This window comes from Chlamydotis macqueenii, chromosome 22 (genome assembly GCF_036417535.1).
Source record: "Chlamydotis macqueenii isolate bChlMac1 chromosome 22, bChlMac1.mat, whole genome shotgun sequence".
In the NCBI taxonomy this organism is placed as follows: Eukaryota; Metazoa; Chordata; class Aves; order Otidiformes; family Otididae; genus Chlamydotis; species Chlamydotis macqueenii.
The window spans coordinates 1,940,175-1,959,892 of record NC_141577.1 but is presented as its reverse complement, the minus strand read 5'-3'; the positions used below and the strand labels follow the sequence as shown (position 1 = coordinate 1,959,892).

The window sequence follows — 19,718 nt, the reverse complement described above, 5'->3', positions numbered from 1 at the left end:
CTGCCTCCTCCAGAGAGCACCCCCCTGCTCAGCCCTCCAAACCCCTCACCAGGCCCTCGCACCCCACAGCCCCCCTCCGTCCTACAGCCAGTCCCCCCAAGCCCTCAGCCAGAACCCCTGCGCCCCAATTCAGTCCCTTCAAGAGCTCAGCCAGTCCTCCGCACCCCACAGCCCCCGCTCCATCCCACAGCCAGCCCCCAACACACCATCAGCCCCCCCTGCACCCCACAGCCCCCTCTCCATCACCCCAAGCCCCACAGCCCCCCCTCCATCCCACAGCCAGCCCCCCCGAACCTCCAGCCAGCACCCCTGCACCCCCCGTTCAGTCCCCTCAAGTCCCCGGCCAGCCCCTCGCACCCCACAGCCCCCCCCTCTGTCCCACAGCCAGCCCCCATAAGCCCCCCCGGCCAGCACCCCCAAATCTCCCAGTCAGGTCCCCCCAGCCAGCCCCCAAACGCCCAGCCAGCCCCCCCGTACCCCACAGCCAGCCCACGGCCCGCAGACAGCCCCCCAAACCCCATCCAGCACCCCAGTACCCCCACCCGGCCCCCCCAAACCCTTAGCCAGCACTCCAAGCCCCGCCCCCTCAGCCCCAAGCCCCTCCCCCTCAGCCTTCAAGCCCCGCCCCCTCCCGGCCCCCGCCGCAGCCCCCTGCCCAACCCGTCACGTGACCCGTGCCCATTCATGCCTCCCCAGCCCCCGCCCCGCCTCCTCCCATTGGCTCCCGCGGGCGCTGCCGCGCGGCAGCGAATCAACGGCGAAGGGGCGCGGCGGAGGGGAAGGCGTTAAAGCCCGCGCGCTGGCGCCTATTGGCTCCTCCCCCTCGCCGCCCCGCCTACCGCCGCCGGCCGGAAGCAGGAAGCGGCGGGTGCCCGGGACGGCGGCGCCGTGACCCGCGGGCGGGCTGCGCCGGCCGCGCCATGACGGGCAAGTCGGTCCGCGACGTGGACCGGTACCAGGCGGTGCTGGCCAGCCTGCTGGCGGAGGAGGAGAACAAGTACTGCGCCGACTGCCAGGCCAAAGGTACCGGCCGGCCTCTCCGCCGGCTGAGGGGGGCGGTGGGGCCCGGTGGGCCCGGGCCGGCGCGGTTGTCACCCCCTCGGTGTGCGGCGTGTGGCGAGGGCCTGGCCCCCGCACCCCCTACAGCTGTGGGCTCTCCGGTGTGCCCCCCCCCGCTCCCCGGGGGCTGCCTAGGGCTGCCGCAGCGGGGGCCCGGCTGGTCTGGGGGTTCGTAGCACGGTCGGTGGTTTCCCCTTTGGTTGAGCAGGGCGCTTGGAGTTTGGGGGGAAAAAAAAAACAAACAAACAACAACAAAACCCCCAGGTTTGGTCTCGGCGGAGTTTAATTCTCTGGGATTTGTAGCAGCCGTGTTGCAGCCGGCAGCGCTTCTGTCAGGGAAGCCGTTCTGCTGCCTCTCTGCCCCCGCTGCTGTGCCCGTCGTTGGGAAGCGAGCTGAGCGAAAACGCCGCCCGAGAGCCGCTCCTGCAAACTCCCTGGGGCCTGACCGCGAGTGTCAGCGTGAAAGCACTGAGTCGTGAGTGGGGACTGCTCTTCTGGAGAAGCCTTCTGTTAAGAGGAACCTGGAAAGCCGGCGTTGCGTAATTTTGGAGGGTGCTCTGGCTGAGGAGTGATACCCTGTAAATCCCAACTGTGAACGTGAGCAGCAGATCGTCTTTAGAGGATCAGCCGGGAGCAGTGTCTGAAAGTGCGGAGTGTAAGGAAAAGGAAGGAATTGCAACCTAGCCCTGCGATCCTTACCTTCCTTAGGAAGGAGTGGGGTGGAGAGGAAGTCAGGTGCAAATATCTAAATTCTAGAGGACTAAATATTTAATTAAAACAACTGTTACTTGTTCCGTGGTGATGCAGGTACCTTTCTGTAGCTTGTTACTGTGAAGTGCTTTGCTTTCCTGTAGGGAAAGGGTTGAGGTTTTCCCCTACCTGCCTAAACTCCTATGGTAATGAGCTGCTATAATGATTTGGAGATCTGCACTTGAGGCTTGTTTCCCAGTAGCTGTGATGAATGAACTCAGAGCAGGGACTGTCTTTCTGTGCCCATCTGTAAGTGGGAGACTTCGTCACCTCGGTGTGACCTCTAAAAACTGCAGAGAGCTCTGCTGAAAAACATTTTAAGTAGTGCTATTAAGGTTTGCTTTCAACCCTGCTCTAAAAAAAAAAAAAACAAACCTGCCAAAATGTAGTACCCTCATCGTAACAACCTGTCTTGTGTCGGAGGTGGTGTGTTTGAGATGTTTCGCACCTGGCTTGGGTTGACCACGCAGGCTGAAGATGGTGGTGCTGGCAAAGAGCAGAATGTTCCTCTCACTTGCAAATTGCTTATCTCTTGGCTCCTAATGCCGGTGCCAAGGGCAAAAATAGCTGTCTTATCTTGTCTTTTGAGGCATGAGACGGTACTGTACACAATGTGGAAACAAATCCTCATCCCGGTGCCAGGGTACTTGTTTTGATATGATTGTGTAGCTTCTCCTCTTCGTGGTACATCCTGGAAATGCAGTACTCCAGTTAACTGTGTGTAAAAATCGGTGTACGGCTCAGCATCGGCACTAAAGCTGCAGGCTGCTTGTGCCTGGGAAGATGGATGGGTTGCATCAGTCATGAAGAGCAGGCCTCTGCTGTGCTGGGTTATCTGGCAACATAATTATGCACCATACTAATGAGATTCATGGAGGTGAGAGATTTTGTTCTCGAGGGCAACGTGCGGAGTTTGTGACCAGAGGAACCGCATATGCAGTAAGCTCTCCAGCCAGGTATCTGCCTGGTAGTTGGTGCCAGTCACAGCATCATATTGGGCTGCATTTTGGTAACTGTGGCTTGATGGGGTGTTCTCCCAGCAAGGCACTGGTGCTGGTTTGTGGCGATGGCGAGAAAGGCCTGATGTTAGCTCTGATGGCTGCTGGCAGTAACTGCAGCGTTCTGCTTCGTACGGGAACAAGCCCCAGGTGTGCTCGTGCGCAGCAAAGAGCACCTATTATTCGATACGTGACTCCTTAATAACTGAAACTCTGTGAGTCTGCGCTAACGAGAGGCCCTGTGGTGTTTGCTAACTCCAGATGCCTTCCCTCAACATTTCCAGTGCTACCTGGAAGAACAGCCGCTTCTCTGCACAGCTGACTGCTGCTCAGATTTTAGGCAGTTGCAAGCCTGGCTGCGCTAGCTGAGGCGCATGAAGAACGCGTTGGGTACGGTTTTGCGAGCGGTAGTTTGCCGAGGTCAGGGCTGAAGCTTGGTCACTGTTGGTGAGTGATGCTGGGAGGGCTGGTTGGTGGTGGCAGGTGGTGTTTCTTATGTCAGCTCATGTTCAAGATCAGAAGGATTTTTGCATGAGTTTCAAGAAAGTTGAAGGCAGAGCAAGGCTCGTACAGCATCGATCAAGACTCTTTCACAATAACACACTGGCTTCTGACTGTCTTCTCTGGGGTGAAGTTACTGAATTTTGTAGTGGTTTGCTGCTTGATCTGAGCATTTCAAAGCTAGCATGACACACAGGCAGAGACTGTTCAAATGCCACCCACACTTCCATTATGCCTGTTCCCAGTGACCTAACTACGTGCTGGTTTCATTACTGTATTTTTTTTTCCACTTCTATGTACAGAAAAAAAGGAGTTTACAGTACCTGGTGGTGTGAGCTGCAGTGCTAGTGTGCACCCACTTGATTGCATGCTCTACAGAAATTCGCAGTGTTAGGGTTAAAATCTGGTTTCCAGGAACGGCAGCTCTGATGCTGACTGCTGGTCGGGCCCCGGACTCTGGGACCAGTACAGCAAACACGCTTTTGTTTGCTGTTCTGTGTTGGAAAACAGTTGGGTATCTTCCATATCTTCTGTCCTCATCAAAGTGATCACGTAGAGAGATGATCTTCTATGTTCTTGTTATTACTTGCTTTTCCAACTTGCGTCTTTGTGTGGTAAGGGGGAAAGCTAGTTTCTCCCATCTATTTTCCGTCCCTCATATGCTTGGGATTCAAGTAACTTCTGTGGGGCACATCGCTCTTCCCAAGGCTTTTCTTCTGAGAAGCTGTTGGAGACAGTGGTGGCTTTGCGTGCTTTCTCTGCGTAACTTTTCTGTGAGAGCTACACGGATGAGTCTGAAAGGAGAACTGCAGAGGCGTGAGCCTGATGGCCTCCCTAGACAGCTATTAATGTCCTGGGTGTAAGTTCTTGGAAGGGAGAACAAGGACAAGGAAACTGGTAAAGAAAGCTCAGGATGGTTTTTTGCTTCTGCATAAACAAGCATTGCAGTGGTTAGAGGCTTTTGTTTTGGAGGAAGTTGGCCAAGATCTCTCGCCTGCTTCTTCCTCTTTGCATTGCAAACTTTCTGTCCAAAGTAGCTGTGGGTGAACTGGGTGACCTGGTGGAGGGTGGGCAGGCAGGGCAGTGCATCCCGTGCCAAAGCAGAGCGTGGCTGGACAGCTTTCTGGCAGCGGAGCATGGGGGTGAAAACTTACACGTATGTGAGAGGTGTCTTCACTGCTTGAAGAAAACAGGACTCAGGAGCTCAGTGGCAGCGTTTCAGGACATAGTCGAGCCATGTTAGGCACAACCAGAACAGCAGAATTCCCCTTGCAAGCACTATCAGAGGTTACCAGTCTCGATGGTTGTCACATGCTGTTCTGACTGCTATCACGATGCCAGTGTTGATCCAAAGCAGTGATCCAGCGTGGCTGTCCTCTCTGAAAGCTGGAGTGATGATGTATCATCATCCTCCTTATTTGAAGGCCTTTGGGTGAATTGCTTGAGCAAAAAAAACCTCAAGAGAAACAAGCTGTTGACAAGTGAGTGAGAGTGGGATCTCTACCAGTGCCTTTCTCGTGGCAAAGCGCCTTCTGAGGGCAGTTGTGGTTCTGTGTGTGTGCACGCAGTGCGATTGTCAGGCAAGCTGACTGTATTGGGTGTCTATCAGAAGATACACTGCTGAACATCAGAATGAGTCTGTATGCTGAAATTGCGCTGTGGATGGAGGAATGTGGTGTTATCTGTGCCAGCTGGACTGGACCTAAGTGTCCAGATGTCTTCCAGTAAACGCAAAATGTCTTGTGTTGAGTAACGCTTACACTAACGGGCTTCTCCTCTGCATTTCTGACTAAAGCTCTGTGCTGAACTTGTGTAACGTACAGCTAATTCTGTTTGATTCTCTCCTTCTCCCAAACTCTTCCCCTCTGCTTTTCCAGTCCTATCTATCCAACAGGCTCCTTGGATCCAGTTTTGCTGACATCGGAACGGCAGGTTCCTCCACAGGGAGCACCAGCAAGGACTGCTGTATCTGTGCATCAGTTAAGGTTGCCCCGTGCTCCTCCTGGTTTGTCGAACTCCTCCCTTCATCCTTGGTGTCTTGTGAGAACTGTGGGTTCCATGCTGAAATCAACCCCTTCTTCTAACTCTAGTGGTTAGATGGAAAACTGCTTGTTGCTGAACACAACACAAACTCAGATCTACTTCTTCAAACAGTCTTTTCTGAAAGAGAGGTAGAACTTTGAAAATACCTGAGGTGGTTAAATATTGGATGGGAAGCAGGAAGAGCAGGATAAAAAGCTTGGGGCTAGAGTGGGTGCAGTTAGGGAAGGACGATTTCCAGGGAAATGTGGGAGTTAGCTTATTACAGTTGCTTTGGTCCAGCCAAACTAGTATTAATGTAAAACATGTTGCTAATATTCAACACAAATCTGTTGTGACTCAACTCCTCCATCACAGACTATTGAATCGCAGCTGAATTTCCTCTTCAGTAAAAGCGATATGAAGAGTAACTTTTTAAATAGCTGCCTAGAACAACTGCATGTGATGAAGAAATGATCGTTATGGGAAAACTGAGCAGTGGGTAGCAATGTGTGCTGTTTGCCTGCAGTGGGCTTCAAAAACCAAAGCAGTAGGACTAAAGCTTCTCAGCTTGCCTTAGAAAAATCTTATATTAGCAGAAAGCTCAGTCTTATGTAATGGAAGCTTGCCAGAGGGGATGCATATGTGCTTGTGTACTCATTTTAATTCTTAGCTGCAGTCGCAATGTTCTGCAGTTGTTTTAATGAGCGCTACATTTTCTCCTCTGCTTTTCAGCTGTTCTGTGCTGCTAAAGTCAGGTCTGAAAGGAACAGTCTTGTGCATAAAGCAGTATTAATTTCAAGTGAGTGCAGATGTTTGGAAGCTAACTTTGTCTGTGAGACTGGCTTTGTGTCATGGAGATCTTCATCTGAGGAGTCTGAGCAGTGCTGCTGTAGTGTAAGAGTCTGGCTGTGAGGGAACACAGCTCTGTCTAGCTGTGAGCCTGACCCTACACTCACCTGCTTGAAGTAAGTTGTAACTTCCTGTTCCAGCCACAAAGCAAGGAAAAAAAAGATCGGCCTTTTCAGCAGGGACTTCTTCTGGAATTGGTTTGTGCTTAGAGCTGTAGGAAGATACCCTTTAAGAGAAGATATGCAGAGCTCTGAGTCACGTACACAGATGCATGTCTCTTCATCTGCCAGAAATAGATAACAAAGATAATCCTGCAAGCAGAGAGCATCTCGGCAAACCGTATCGCCTTTAATACCGTTGTTCGTCTGTACCAGCTATTGACCCACCTGTGAAACGGAGAGCTGCGTAGCAGAGGGTGTACGCACAATGCCATGTGATTCTCAGAGCATAGCTGCAACTTCAGTAAAAGTTTGTTCCTATAGTAACTGCCAGAGGAATTACATAAGGTATCAAACACGCTCGGGAACGTGTGCGCCAGCCTCTTCAGAAAATGCCTCTGCAATTTAAACGTAATTCATCTTTCAAAATGCAAGTAGGTTATCCGAACCAACTAGAGGATCAAGAATAGCTGTAGTCTCCTTCAGGCTGATCCAGAATAGTGATTACTTCAGGTGTCCCAGGAAATCTAGGACAAAGTTTGAGCTTTAAGAGAAACTGTCTTAGAGCAAAGCTTCCTCTGACGGCGAAGCTGGATTTACCTGTGGCACGATCGGACCTGCAGTGCCTTGTTAAACTGCTTACCTCTATTTTTGGCCAAACATGCCATTCCTTCCTGGCTAGGTTATGCCCTTTCCTTATGAATGTCAAGTCCTTTTTGGTAACTGATAGAGAAAAATAGTTCATGGTGAGCTCTAGATATTGAAGAGATTCTCAATCAAGCAAGAAGTGGCCCAGGAGCTGAGGCTCCTTCATCTGTTAGGAGCTATTTTAAGGGCATAGTGACTTCTACATATCTCCACAGCTCAAATGAGATTGGAAGATAAAGTCTAAATATTTTTAACATGCAGTGAAGAATTAAAGACATCTTGTAAGGGATTTGATGGTGGAGAAATTAAAAGTTGAATTTTCAGGGTATAGAACAGTAGTGATGGTGAGTTTCCATCCTCCTGCTCTGTTTACGTGTGCGTTTGGGCAGAGGGATGGCGTTTATCTACTGCCTAAGTTTTTTGCGTTTCATGGAAGTTCAGACTGCCTGGAAATCTGCTGCCTTTACCCTAGCAAATTCTAGGACTGACTGGTTTGTAGTTTTGGTTAAAACCTAGTGACCACAGGAAATAATGTGGATCGTGGAACTTGATTTTTGTATTTCTAGGCTGTGTTGCCATCAGTATTGCTCATGTTAACCAGTCTTCTTGCATGGATTCTTGTTATAGCATCTGCTTGAAATCGTCACTTTCACGGTTTATTTACTGCAGTAATAAACATCACTTTCTTAAACAGCAGGAAGGCCCCACCCTGCTGTTCACAGCATCTATTTTAATTTCCTCCACCTCGCTCCTTCTGCGTTTGTATCGTCGCAGCGCTTCTTCAAAGGAGGAGACGGTAACAATAAGGCCTGCATTGAAGGCTGCTTCTGCAGGCTTACTCCTCCTCAAAGTTAGATCACATGCTGCTGTGTAGCTGCCTTCAAGGCCACCAGGCACTCAAATGTTACACGTTTCTGGTAAACTGTAGAAGATTCAAAGCCTGTTCCTGAGAGGACTGGAGCCAGCACCAGTCAGCTTGGTCTGGCTTGGCCAGTAAGGTGCCTGTAGCAAACATGATGGTTTGGGGAAGGAGAGGGTGTCCTGGTTGCTGCTCATACAGCCAACAAGATTTTTAAGGCAGAGCTCCAAGCTGTTGTCAGAAGCAATATTCTCAACCCCCGTAGCTGCCTCTGGCTCTTCCTTTTTCCTGCAAAGAGTGGTTAAAGCCTATAATTACTGCAGCAATCTTTTACTGAAAAAAAAAAGACAAAGAAAAAGGCTGAAAACAGCCCTTTCTTCTTTCAAAGGATGGCATAAAGTTGAATTTTTGAGCCACTGAACTACTTAACTAGGCGTATGTCCTTACCAAACTCCCTTCCTTAGATTTTCTTGGCTTTAGCATCCAGGTTTTGCTGGGTTCCACTGGCTTCCCGAAAACTGCACACACAGCTTAGTCTGGTACTGAATCTGGGGGTACAGCGGGTGTTAGTGCTGCACAAATCTGATAGCTCCATGAACCCTGCACCAGGATGCACGCTCAGGCTGGTACCCAACTAGCATGTGTTAATAACCAAACAGCGTAACTGAGAGATCCTGAAGTTGAGTTTAACTGTGCTTTTTACTCACCAGCAGAGTTCCCTTGTTTCCCCAAACTGATCTGAACGCTTGACTGCAGAACAGACATCTACAGTAAAGAGCAGAGGAAGCTGTTTTGTAAGACAGCCTTTGTCATAGCTTTTCTATGAGTGGAATGAATTTCAGTCAGTCATTAAGCAATCTCTTTCCAGAATACGGAAACACGGGTCAAAGGAAGCTCTTGGATCCTTGGCTATTTCCTCATTTGGCACTGCCAAAAGTAGGGCTTTTCAACTTTGACTGGATGAGAAATTTCCAAATACCGGTGAAGGCTTGTACGAGAGGATGTGCGGGTTGTCTCACAGGGGTTATCCCACTCCAAAGACAATTTCCCACATCCCCTTCCCCCGTGAGGGCGGAGAGGGGAGGGTTGTACGGTGCTGTAGTCCAACACGCGCAGCAGTGTTAGCTGGGATCAATGGGCCGAGCAGGCACATCTCCCCGTTACAGCTGGGCTTTTGCTGGAGCGCTTGCCGGCAGGGAGCCTGCCAGTCAATGATGGTTTGCACTAAGAATATTTCATTAGGCTTTGAATAGTGATGCTCTCTCCTTCCTGCCCATGAAAGCTTCTATTTTTTTCCTGACCCCCCCTTCTCCAAAGAGCAATGGCTTTGCAGCCAACTGCTGTTTTATTTTTCAATGCCTTCTGGAGGGTTATTACCGAAGAAACTTGCATGAGTAGCTTGAGCCAAAATCTAATGCCTGAATAAAGGGTGAGGAGTGAATCCCCTTGGGATTCCCTGATTAAAAACCCTCAAGGCTGTGAACTTTCAGCAAGTGACTGCGACATGAGGCGAAGTGGACTAGCCAGGCTGTGCTGGGGTTTTAAAGGGAATTGTGAACCTTTTCAGTAAGGGCAGATCATTCAGGCAGTCCTTGTAGGCATTCATGATTCCAACTTAGATGCTAACTTAAGCTGGAATGACCAGCTTGGTATGCAGTGTTTGTTTTGACAGGCTGGGATATAAAACAGGCTGTGAAGCTGTCTCCTGGAAGCACTGACCGGGCAGCTGAGTTTCTTGCACATAGCTTTCTAGTCTCTGCTGGATGGTGATGCATCCTCGCTTAGGAATCCACTCAAGTATTCAATGCAGCTTTCTAAAATTAAAGCTAACTGAGCAATAGGTGTTTTTAAGCTTGAGATCTTCCTGCAACCACTTTGAGGTTAGGAATGTATCCCAAGGTGGTCTGCTCTAACATTAGTATTGTGCCAGAACTGAGTGTATAGCTGGGCTCTTCTATCTGTCTTTATTTTTTATTTTTTTTTCCTCAAAACTCTCACTTTTTTCATCTCGCATTTACCTGCAGATGGTTGGCATTTTCCAGAAAGGATTTGTCGACATATGAGGTGATGCACAGGGGCGCAGGATGCCTTACCAGAACTGAACAAGCTATGCCCAGCTCGGGTTAGTGCCACTTTACTTATCATGGATGTTAAAATCAGCCCTGCTGCTGAAACAAAAGTGACTGCAGCATCAGGCTTGCGTGTCTGATACTGGTTGTCACTGCAGCAAGCTCCCAGTTTTCCCTATGGGAAGTGAGTTTCCATTTAGGCCCTAAGCTCCAAAGCTGGCTGGTGGCTGCGAGGATGCCAGCCTCAGGGGAACTCTTTTGATAACATTAGTGAGAGTATTCATGCGAGGACCAATTTCTTTCATGTTTCTAGGGCTTTAACAAGCTAAATGTTTCTGTTAGCCTTGTCCTAAAACCTTTCCATGTGAGTTTCCACGATTCACTGAGCTCAGAGGGTGAAGTGCTACCTGTGGTGCACTGTGCCCTCGTGCAAGCAATTAGTGTCAGGGTGTGCACGGAGGCTGCAATGAAAGATAGTGCTCTGTGGCAGCTCTTGCAATGCTGATAAACACTGCTGTGTTGTTTTTATCTGAAAAACTGTGCCCTTAACTTTTTCTAAGGCATTGTGCCTCTTCTGTCAGTACTCAGTCACTGTAGCTTCTCTGCAGCCTTCAGCTCGGTTTGGTTTTCGGAAAGTTCAGCTCCGCAACCTGTGACCGAACTCGCATCTGTAAATACCACCTGGGGCTTTCTGCAAGTCAGTCACCTTGCAAATGGCATGTGAAAGTGGGGAAATGACTGTACAAAGTTCTCCCCAGCCTGCTCTTTACTGGGCACTTCCTTGTGCGATTTCTAGTGTGAGCTCCTTCACGTGGCCTCAAAAGAGGGAAGTGGGAGGCTTGTTTACATTTGCATCAAAACCTATGCCCTCTTGCCCACAAAACTACGTGCTTTATCAGAAATGAAATGGTAAAATGTTAGTTTAGCCTAATGGTTGGGAGCATTAGATACTAGCAGGGCTGAAGGTCTAGTGGGAGCGTATGTTTGGGCTGCATCTTGCATCTGACCCAATCTAAGCGGGATGTCTGGGCTTTGGCCCACTGCTTCCTTGGTCGCAGCCTGCTTAGGACAGGCTGTCCTGCTTGGGATGCCCTTCCTTTCAGCAAAGCAAACCCTGTAATGTTGCTCACAGCCCAAGGCACCAAATGATAATTTTAATGAGCACGAAATTGCTTGGAGTTTGATTCAGCTGGACAAATGTCATCTGCCTCACACCACTCCTGCCAGGCTCCTGTTCTGCTCGGCACTGATTATTCACGCAGCAGCTCTTTCCCCGTTGTACCTTACTGCATCAACCTGTTGCTGCTGTCAAGGCAAATGGTTCTCTTGTGCAGCCGCTTGTCTTCAAGTAGCTTTTCTCTCTGGAGGGGTGTAGCCATATCTTGTTCCTCTTTTTTATCACAGTGTTGATAGAATACAGGGCTGTGTAACTAGGCTAAACAAATTACTGCTTATATCCAAAAGCATGGGAGGCTCGGTTTTGGAGTTCAAAATCTCGTGCCTTGCAGAACTGCGAAGCTGGCGGTGTTTCAGAGAACCCTCCATATATTCTGCTTGTGCGACTCTAGAGTCACCACCGTGTCAGAGAGCAGGCTGCTGGACTTCTGGGATCACCGTCTTCATCCTGGCTCAGGACAAAAACACCCCCACATCCCCAAACTTCTGACGTTTCCTCTAGTCTGTTGGTTTCAAGCCTTTCCTATGGTATTTATTGGCACTACAAGTACCCCCAAACCCTGGCTGGAATAAGTGCAGTGAAGAGAACCTTTGGTTGTATAATATGTATTTATCACCAAACCAACTGCTGGCTGCTAGGAGGATTTTTTAAAGCCTACATTTCGTTTTGTTTTTTTAAATATTCACTGGCATAATGAAGCTACTTCAGTCCTGGGCTCTTCCAGAGCTGGGATCTATGGGTTGCAGCAATGGTCAGCTGTCTTTCCTGTACTCAGCCCTTGCAGTTTCAGATCCTGCATCATGGATGAACACTACAGCAGGATGGGGATGACAGACCGTACCACTGAGTCATCCTCCTATGTGGCGTCGCAGGGTGGGAGGTTGCAGTGGCTTGAGCTAGCACATGTGACAAACAGTGAGCTGATTACTATGGCCCTCATGTAGTATCTAGCTGACTATTAATCCTTTTAGTCCTATAAGGGCTAAATATATCTGGAGTTTAAATCTAACCTTGAATCTCATGCTTAATCCTGCCGGCAGTCTCATGTTGTAGCCTTCAGGGTGTATCTGGGAGAGAACTCCACAAATCAATCAAATGAAGGATCAAAGTGCCTGCCTTCACCTTGGGGTGCTGCAGACATAACTCTGAACAAGCCTTTTATTCCCATGCCTGCCTTTGTGACTGGCATACGTAGGTGCTGCTGAAAGTATGGGCCCCTGCTTTGATGCATTCAGTCCTAGATTTTGGTAGGTATAATAAATAAAGGTATAGGCAAGAGTATGCTTCTAGCAAGGTCTGTTCCTAAGATGGGAAGTGACTTCGATCAGCTTCATTCAATCAGTGTCATTCTCAAGGGCCAGTCTTCTAGTGGCAAAGCAGAAAGCAATGGCAGGACTGCCAGAAGACTTTATAAAGACTTTAAAAATCATAACTTAAGTTAGCTGGAATAGGTACTGGAGGTAAGTTAGAGGTTGCATGCCTTTGCCCTGGAAGGGATCACGAGCCATTGATGGCATTAGCAGCACCAAATCCCTCAGGATGCTCTAGACTTTCCCAGTAAACAGGAATTAAACTGTTAACAACCATCTAGCATATGCAAGAGTCAAATACAGAGCTGCTTTTTTAGGGCTTTGAAATTACACTTTCCCCCTCTTCCCCCTCCCACCTCAGGCTCATTAGCTTTGAGGCTTGCTATTTTCATTATGGCAAGAAAAGACGGAATAACTCTTGATGTGCAATAACACCTGTAATGCCTATGAAAAGGGCTAGCGCAGTTTATTGGGGGCTGTCGGGTCCCTTATTCAGGATGTGGCTTCGCTGTGGCGGTTTGGCTGGTTACCCGTGGCCAGTGATGTCCAGCTGTGGTGGTAGCTGGCCGTGTTAACTGTGCGGCTGCCTGGCAGCTCCAGCCAGATGATTTAGTCTTAAAACCTGCTTGTCTTGCCCTGCAGAGGACTAATTCCAAGACTGGTCTTCCTTCAGCGGGACTGAGGGTGTCAGTGAGGGTCTGTTGGCCCTGGCTGGGAGGGGGGCTGCAGTGGTGGGAGTGCCCCTGGACCTCTGCTGTCCCCTGGGTAATGCATTGCTGGGTTTCCTTCAGACAACTGTTTGCAGTGAGTAAAACTAAGCTTGTTAATCTTTCCCTTGTGGTGTTTTTTTTTTCTTTCTTTTCCCCTGGCATGATCTCCCATCTACACCTCAGAGCTCTCCTGCCTGTCTGAAAGCCGCATGCAAACTGTGAATCTGATTAGAGCTCTAGAAACTGCGGAGTGAACTGTTTGTCAGCCTCATGCCAGGATCGCAACCTGGGCTTCTGCCCCTGGCTCTGTGTTTTTGCTGGCCAGCGTACTGGGCTGTGCCTGTGCTGCTCCCCTGTGTCCTCCTGCATAAGACCAGCAGAATGATGCAGCCCGTATGTCAAACGCTGAGTATTTTACGCTGCTTTTCCTAGAGCAGTAGTGAATATTCTGGAGCTGATTCTACTGCAGTAAGGTTATCTGAGAAAGATTTTCCATTGCTAAAGCAGGAACACAGACTTATATCAACGTAGCTGTTACATCAGTTTAAACAAGATGAAATCAGGGGTTTGTAGTGTCTTGAATGGTGGTTTGAATACCTATTTTCTTCCCTCCTCCTCTTAGAGTTGTCTTGTATAGAGCTCTCAAAATGGAGGAGGGAGGCAATAAAATACAAGCTCTAAGTATAATGATTGTGAGACAACCTTTAAACATCCTGCTGATGTCTAATTCCAGTTTCTAATCTGGATGAAAATGTAAACGCCTCCATCCCAGTTCACTTGGTACAGTTTCTCAGTTGCTCAAGGCAACTACAGGTTGACGTGGTGGTGTGAAACGCTTGTGTCTCTTTGCAGGGCCACGATGGGCATCCTGGAATATCGGTGTGTTCATCTGTATTCGTTGTGCTGGGATCCACAGGAACCTAGGAGTTCATATATCCAGGGTGAAATCTGTCAATCTCGACCAGTGGACACAAGAACAGATACAGGTAACACGAGGGAAACATGTGCAGTGTTCTGTTGGTGGGGCTTGGTAAGTTTGGGCATAAACAAGGTCGGGATAGGCCAGAGATGTGGGAAGTGAAACAGGAAGGTGATAATCAAGCTAGGTCAGATTAGGAGTGAAAATGTCATACCTTCAGGCTCAGCAAACATCAGAGGGTAAAGGTAAACGTTTGGCAAGTTTCTGTAAAACTGCCACAGGCTGCTGTTGTGTGGTGCTGGAGCTGTTTCCTACCTCCTCTCCTCAAGGTTTCCAGAAGACAAATCATGGATTTTGAGTGACATTAGGTTGCTAATGTGATATTTATCTTGGCTTTGAATAAATATTGTGCTGTGGTGCTTAGGGTTGGCTAAATTGTAGGAGAGGGGATCATAGCAACTGCATCAGGGATTCCCAGCTTGTAGGCTTGCACCAGAAGCCCGAGGAGTGGCTTTCAGGTACGGAGCAGACTTCAAAAGTCTACACATGGATTCTAGTTAACACAGATTCTTGCTTGGTAGTCTGGCATGCTAGTATGTGTAAGAGCTGTAATGTCTGTGAAACAAACAGTTCAAGAATTCTTTTGAATTGCAGTGCGTACAAGAGATGGGAAATGGAAAAGCAAATCGTCTTTATGAAGCCTACCTGCCAGAGAACTTCAGACGACCTCAAACAGATCAGCATCCTTTCTTCCTTTGCTGCTGAGGAAACGTGGAGTCTTTTCATCTTGTCACTTAGTAGCTGCGCTCCTTGCATAGGAGGCTTAACTTCATGTGCCTGGGCATCAGCTGTGAGAATGAGTTCCTAGCTAGGCACCCTCTGAGCCTTGCTTCACCCGCAGGCTGCTTTCCTACAGAAGGAAGCAGGAGAGAGCTAAAAGGGTTGCTTCTGAGCCGTAAGGGTGGAGACCTGGAACACAAATGTTAAAACCGAAGCTACTGCATGAGATGCGCTTTAGGGTCTGTGGCAAGCAGGAGGGTTGACTTTCAGAAATTCTGAGCGCTTAAAATTCTTAGTGGAGACAGATAAAAAGGTTTAACGCTTCTAAAAATTAAGCTGTGACTTCTGCCTTACGGGAGGGTTTCTAGATGCCCGGTGCAACAGGAGTATAGTGATGTAAGCCTAAAACACAGGAGCACCTCTGTACCGTCACTTTTGTCTGAAGCTGGTGGCTGAGGTGCTTTTGTGTGCAGAGGATCCATTTCTCTGACCTCTGTGTGATTTGTACTAATGACGTGTACGCTCTTAAGTGATGACTGAAGTAAATGTACATCAGTGAAGAAAGTACAGTAGGAATTTAAGCCTTGATTTAATGTACCTTTTATAGGACAGCCACGCTTGGAATAACCCAAGGGCGAAAATTGAGTAGCTAAAGTAGTTGGATCCAACACTAAATTATTTTAAGAAAGTTACTGCTGGAAGTGCTCTTTAAACAGTCATTAGTTTAGTTACAGCTTGTACCTTCTATCCACATGTCAAACAATACTGTATGAGTCTTCTATTCTTGAATCATTTTTCTTTAACAAGCTGCTTGCAGAGCTGTGGAGAGCTTCATTCGGGATAAATATGAAAAGAAGAAATACATGGACCGAAGCATTGACATCAATGCGTTTAGGGTTAGTTTCCAATCACTTCTGTGGAAGCCTCAGTACATGTTAAGATATAAGTGTATGTCTGTCTGATGAGTAAGCAGTGACTCTATGAAAACAGACTGTTTAAATGTTTCCTGTATTAGTGACTAATCTCTTCTCCAGGGCTGATTGCATCCAGTCACTCTATAGAATTCAAATTGGAGGGGACCTTGAAGGTCATCTTACCCAACTCCTTGCTCAAAGCAGGACTAGCTTCACATATAGGGCTTTAGCTGTATCTTTGAGGCTTTTTAGATTAGTAACAGCATCATGTAAAGCTCTGTATAAACTTTCTCTTGGTATGATGGCATGAGTTTGGACCCTCATGTCAGTGTTTTTTTCATTACAGAAAGAAAAGGATGACAAATGGAAAAAGAGTAATGAGCCAGTATCAGAAAGAAAACTGGAACCTGTAATCTTTGAGAAGGTGAAAATGGTAAGACCAAAAGGCATGGTCATGGATCAATTGTAAAAACTTCTCTCAAGCAGAACAGAGGTAATCCAGCTTGATATGGAAGCATTTTTTCTGGCCTCAGTCATAGCAGTGAATGCATTGAGTCACACTAATGGTAGTGGCTTGTTTTCCACTGCTCAACCAGATACTAAGCAGATGTGCTCTCCCTTGCAGTGCAGAGCAGATTGGAATCCTGCTACTCCCTGCTTAGCTTTCCAGCTTGAGCAGTTACTTTTTTCCTACTTTAGTGCACACTTAAATCTGGAAGTGGGTTCCGACACAATGGAACAATAAAACAACTATGTTAATCTCATTCTGAAATTCTGTTCCCTTTGGAAGCACTTACATCCAGTGGAAAAACATATTTTAAGGGTTAATCTGTCATTAAAGCCTCTAATGTATCAGAGTAAAACCAAAATTTGAACAAGACTTACGGTATTCTTTTTCCACAGCCTCAAAAGAAAGAAGAAACGCAGCAGTGTAGAAAAAGTTCTCCTAAATCTACTGAACCAGTAATGGACCTGCTAGGACTTGGTAAGAGCTTTTCCAACCTTGTTACAATGACCCTGTTCACCATCTTTGATTCTATGAATTTGGTGAGCTTTCAGTACTTATTTTTTTATGTTAGGTGAACGATAGCTGATAGGAATACTGGAGTGTTTTGCTTCAACTACTCCAGTGCAACTCCAAGCATAGTGCTCAGCACTGCAGCAGAAACAGTCTTCCTTGCTTTCCGTATGCTGGTGCATTGGCTGTGCCTGTGGCGTTACAGGAGCAGCTGTAGTGGTCTCCAGACACCACGTGGCTCCTGGCTGCTCTGAGGTTAATAGGACAGATACGGCGCAGTGCGCTTCCTTGGTCCTGAGCCAGTTCCTTCTCAGCACCAGAAGGACAAGCAAGGAGCTGGCAGTGTGCGCTGGCTACAGTAGGTTACTGGTCAAGTCCCTGGGTTGGGTGGCATATGTGCAAACTGCTTCACTGGTGAGGAGACTGCCCCTCAGCCTGAGGCTGTCTATGAACATCCATCACAGCTTTGTCTATCCCAGATGCTCCTGTGACAACAGCCATTACAAACGGCAGGCCGAGCAGCTTAGAGAAGGATCTCGATCTTTTTGCATCGGTGGGATCGAACTCCGACTCCAGGAAGGTGAGCAGGGAACACCAGTGCTTGATGAAGCCCAGTGAGATGCCTGAGTGAGACGATGTGTGTCTTCCCCTCGTGCTGAATGCAGCTGTTGCACTTGTGCTGTCTCCATCTCAGGTCACTGGCTCCATGCCCACATCTGGAAGTGCTGGTTCTGTTCCCGAAAACCTGAACCTCTTCCCTGAGCCAGGAGGCAAAGGGGATGAAGCGGGGAAGAAGCAGCTCTCTAAAGACTCTATCCTCTCCTTGTACGGCTCTCAAACACCTCAGCTGCCTGCGCAAGGTAACAGATCTCAGAATAGAGCTGTGGAACGGCAGTACACGAATTCAGAGTGGGTGGGGTGTCCTGACAGCTGACAAGCAAAGATGTGGGGATGTGGGTGGTCCTGCTTGAAAGCTGGTGAGTAGCATAATGAGCAGCTTAGTCTGGATGTCGTGGCCAAGTGAGCCTTGTGATAGTCTCTGGTTTGAAGGCCGGCATTTCAGCCTCTGACAGTGAATGCAGCAGTTCTTCCCCTCATTGCTTCTCCGCCTTTTTCTAGGAGCAATGTTCATGGCCCCAGCTCAGATGGCCTATCCTGCAGCAGCATATGCTAGCTTTCCAGGAGTAGCCCCCTCCAGCAGTATGATGGGAGGCATGATGGCACCATCGGTGGGGATGATGGCCCAGCCTGGAGCTGCGGGGATGGTGACTCCCATGGCCATACCAGCCGGATATGTGGGGAACGTGCAGGCAGCTGTCATCGGTGTCCCCAACGGGATGATGGCTGCACAGCAGGCTGGCTACGTAGCTGGCATGGCAGCAGTTCCCCAGCCCGTCTATGGTGTGCAGCCAGCACAGCAGCTTCAGTGGAACATTGCTCAGGTGAGGCGTGATCTTCTGCTGACCCAAAGGTGGATGGAGGGCAGGGGAGGCACATGCAGTTAAATCTGGCCCCTTAGCTGAAGACTTCAGTGCTTTTATAGCCTGGCTCCTGGGGTTGGATGAGGTCTGCTGATACTGCAGCCAAACTGAGGGATCACAGAGTACCACCTTGTTCAGAGGTCTTGGTGCTTGGTGGAAAGCAGAAATCAGCTTGCTTGGTGGGCATATACCTGAGAAGCCAGTGATCTCTGTTCACCATAACTCTGTAGAAGAACTTGTTTAAACCTGTAATATGTTGGGGAGTGAGAGTTTTACCTTTGACTGCTGTGGGCTGGTAGTCTCCTTGACATAGCCTTGACTTCTCTCCTCTCCCCTTTGCAGATGACCCAGCAGATGGCTGGGATGAACTTCTATGGAGCTAATGGCATGATGGGATATGGACAGTCAATGGGTGGAGGAGGTGCCCAGGGGAGCAATCAGTCCCTCAGCACTCAGATGTGGAAATGATCCCTTGCGTTGTGACCATTTTTGCCTTCTGTTCTGTTCTTCAAAACTGCTCCATGAGACATTCAGGGTTTTTCTTTCTGGCTGGCTGCCCAGCCTGAACCTCTTTCCATAACTGAGACCCATCTCTGCCTTTTCACTGTCAGACACGGTGAAACCTCAGTGACCAGAACATGAGCTCCCCTGTATTTAGCACAGTCAATGCACACTTTTGGGGTGGACCCCCCTCCTTGCACAAACCTCCACTAATGCTTCTGGGTAGCACTTAATGTCTTGCTGGGTATCTTAGCAGAGGTGTGACGGAGGAACTTGGGAAATCTGTACTCAATACTGCCTGTAGTGTCAGGCCTTTTAAGGATCACTTAAACTCTAGTATTAGTAGGGGTTTTGGTTAGCAGAGGGGTGGAAACCTTGTTTGGTGCTGAGGAACTGGATTTTAACCCAAGCCCAGGGGCAAGCAAGCCTTGCTACCTCTTCCCTTGAGTGGAGCTCTCCGGAGCTGAGGCCTCGCTGTGCTTGGCTCACCGACCCTCATTGGAACCAAAGTCATTTTGAAGACCCTTCTCTTTCCCCCCGTGAGCAAGCAGGATTCTCGCGCAGTGTGGGGGCAAGCTGTTTGGAATGTGAAACTTGCACTTCAGAGTGGCTTTTCTGTCTAATATGTGGTATTGATGTATTTAACTTTTAACAATCTAACTGAGAGTTAACTTATCAAGGGCTGAGAGCCCACTGCAAGTTTTCTTACACTTTTAAAAATTACTATTACATCCTAATTTATACTTTTTTCATATTTTTTTTGTTCCTGTGTAATCCTGGTAGCCCTTCCCGGCTAGCTTTTGACATTTTAATTGTAGGCATAAGAAGTGGGTGGGTCAGATTTCTTTTCTCATCTCCAGTAGAACACAACTGCTTAAACTCATCAGCGTGAGCAAGAAGTAAGACTTCTGTGGTCTACTTCATCCTGTGTATATGTAAATTCCCAAATAAAATATTGCAGTGAAACCTCCACTGACTTCTCTTGTTTTTATGCA

The 19,718-nt window shown here is 48.3% G+C and overlaps 1 protein-coding gene across 3 annotated transcripts; it reads left to right on the top strand.

Annotated features, from left to right (window-relative positions):
• Nucleotides 1–857: 857 nt before the first annotated feature.
• SMAP2 (small ArfGAP2) lies at nucleotides 858–19,695 on the top strand. 3 transcript variants are annotated; one of them, XM_086765162.1, is made up of 10 exons: nucleotides 858–1,023; nucleotides 13,963–14,096; nucleotides 14,684–14,769; nucleotides 15,627–15,705; nucleotides 16,070–16,156; nucleotides 16,627–16,708; nucleotides 17,221–17,321; nucleotides 17,436–17,601; nucleotides 17,861–18,183; nucleotides 18,565–19,695. In XM_086765162.1, exons 1-10 carry the CDS (start codon nucleotides 921–923, stop codon nucleotides 18,688–18,690), a joined length of 1,287 nt encoding a protein of 428 aa, XP_086621288.1. In that variant the 5' UTR covers nucleotides 858–920; the 3' UTR covers nucleotides 18,691–19,695. The 3 variants fall into 3 exon arrangements, with proteins under 3 accessions (XP_086621288.1, XP_086621287.1, XP_086621289.1); XM_086765161.1 differs by having other exon boundaries at nucleotides 17,206–17,321; XM_086765163.1 differs by lacking the exon at nucleotides 858–1,023 and adding an exon at nucleotides 6,269–6,748 and having other exon boundaries at nucleotides 17,206–17,321.
• Nucleotides 19,696–19,718: the final 23 nt, after the last annotated feature.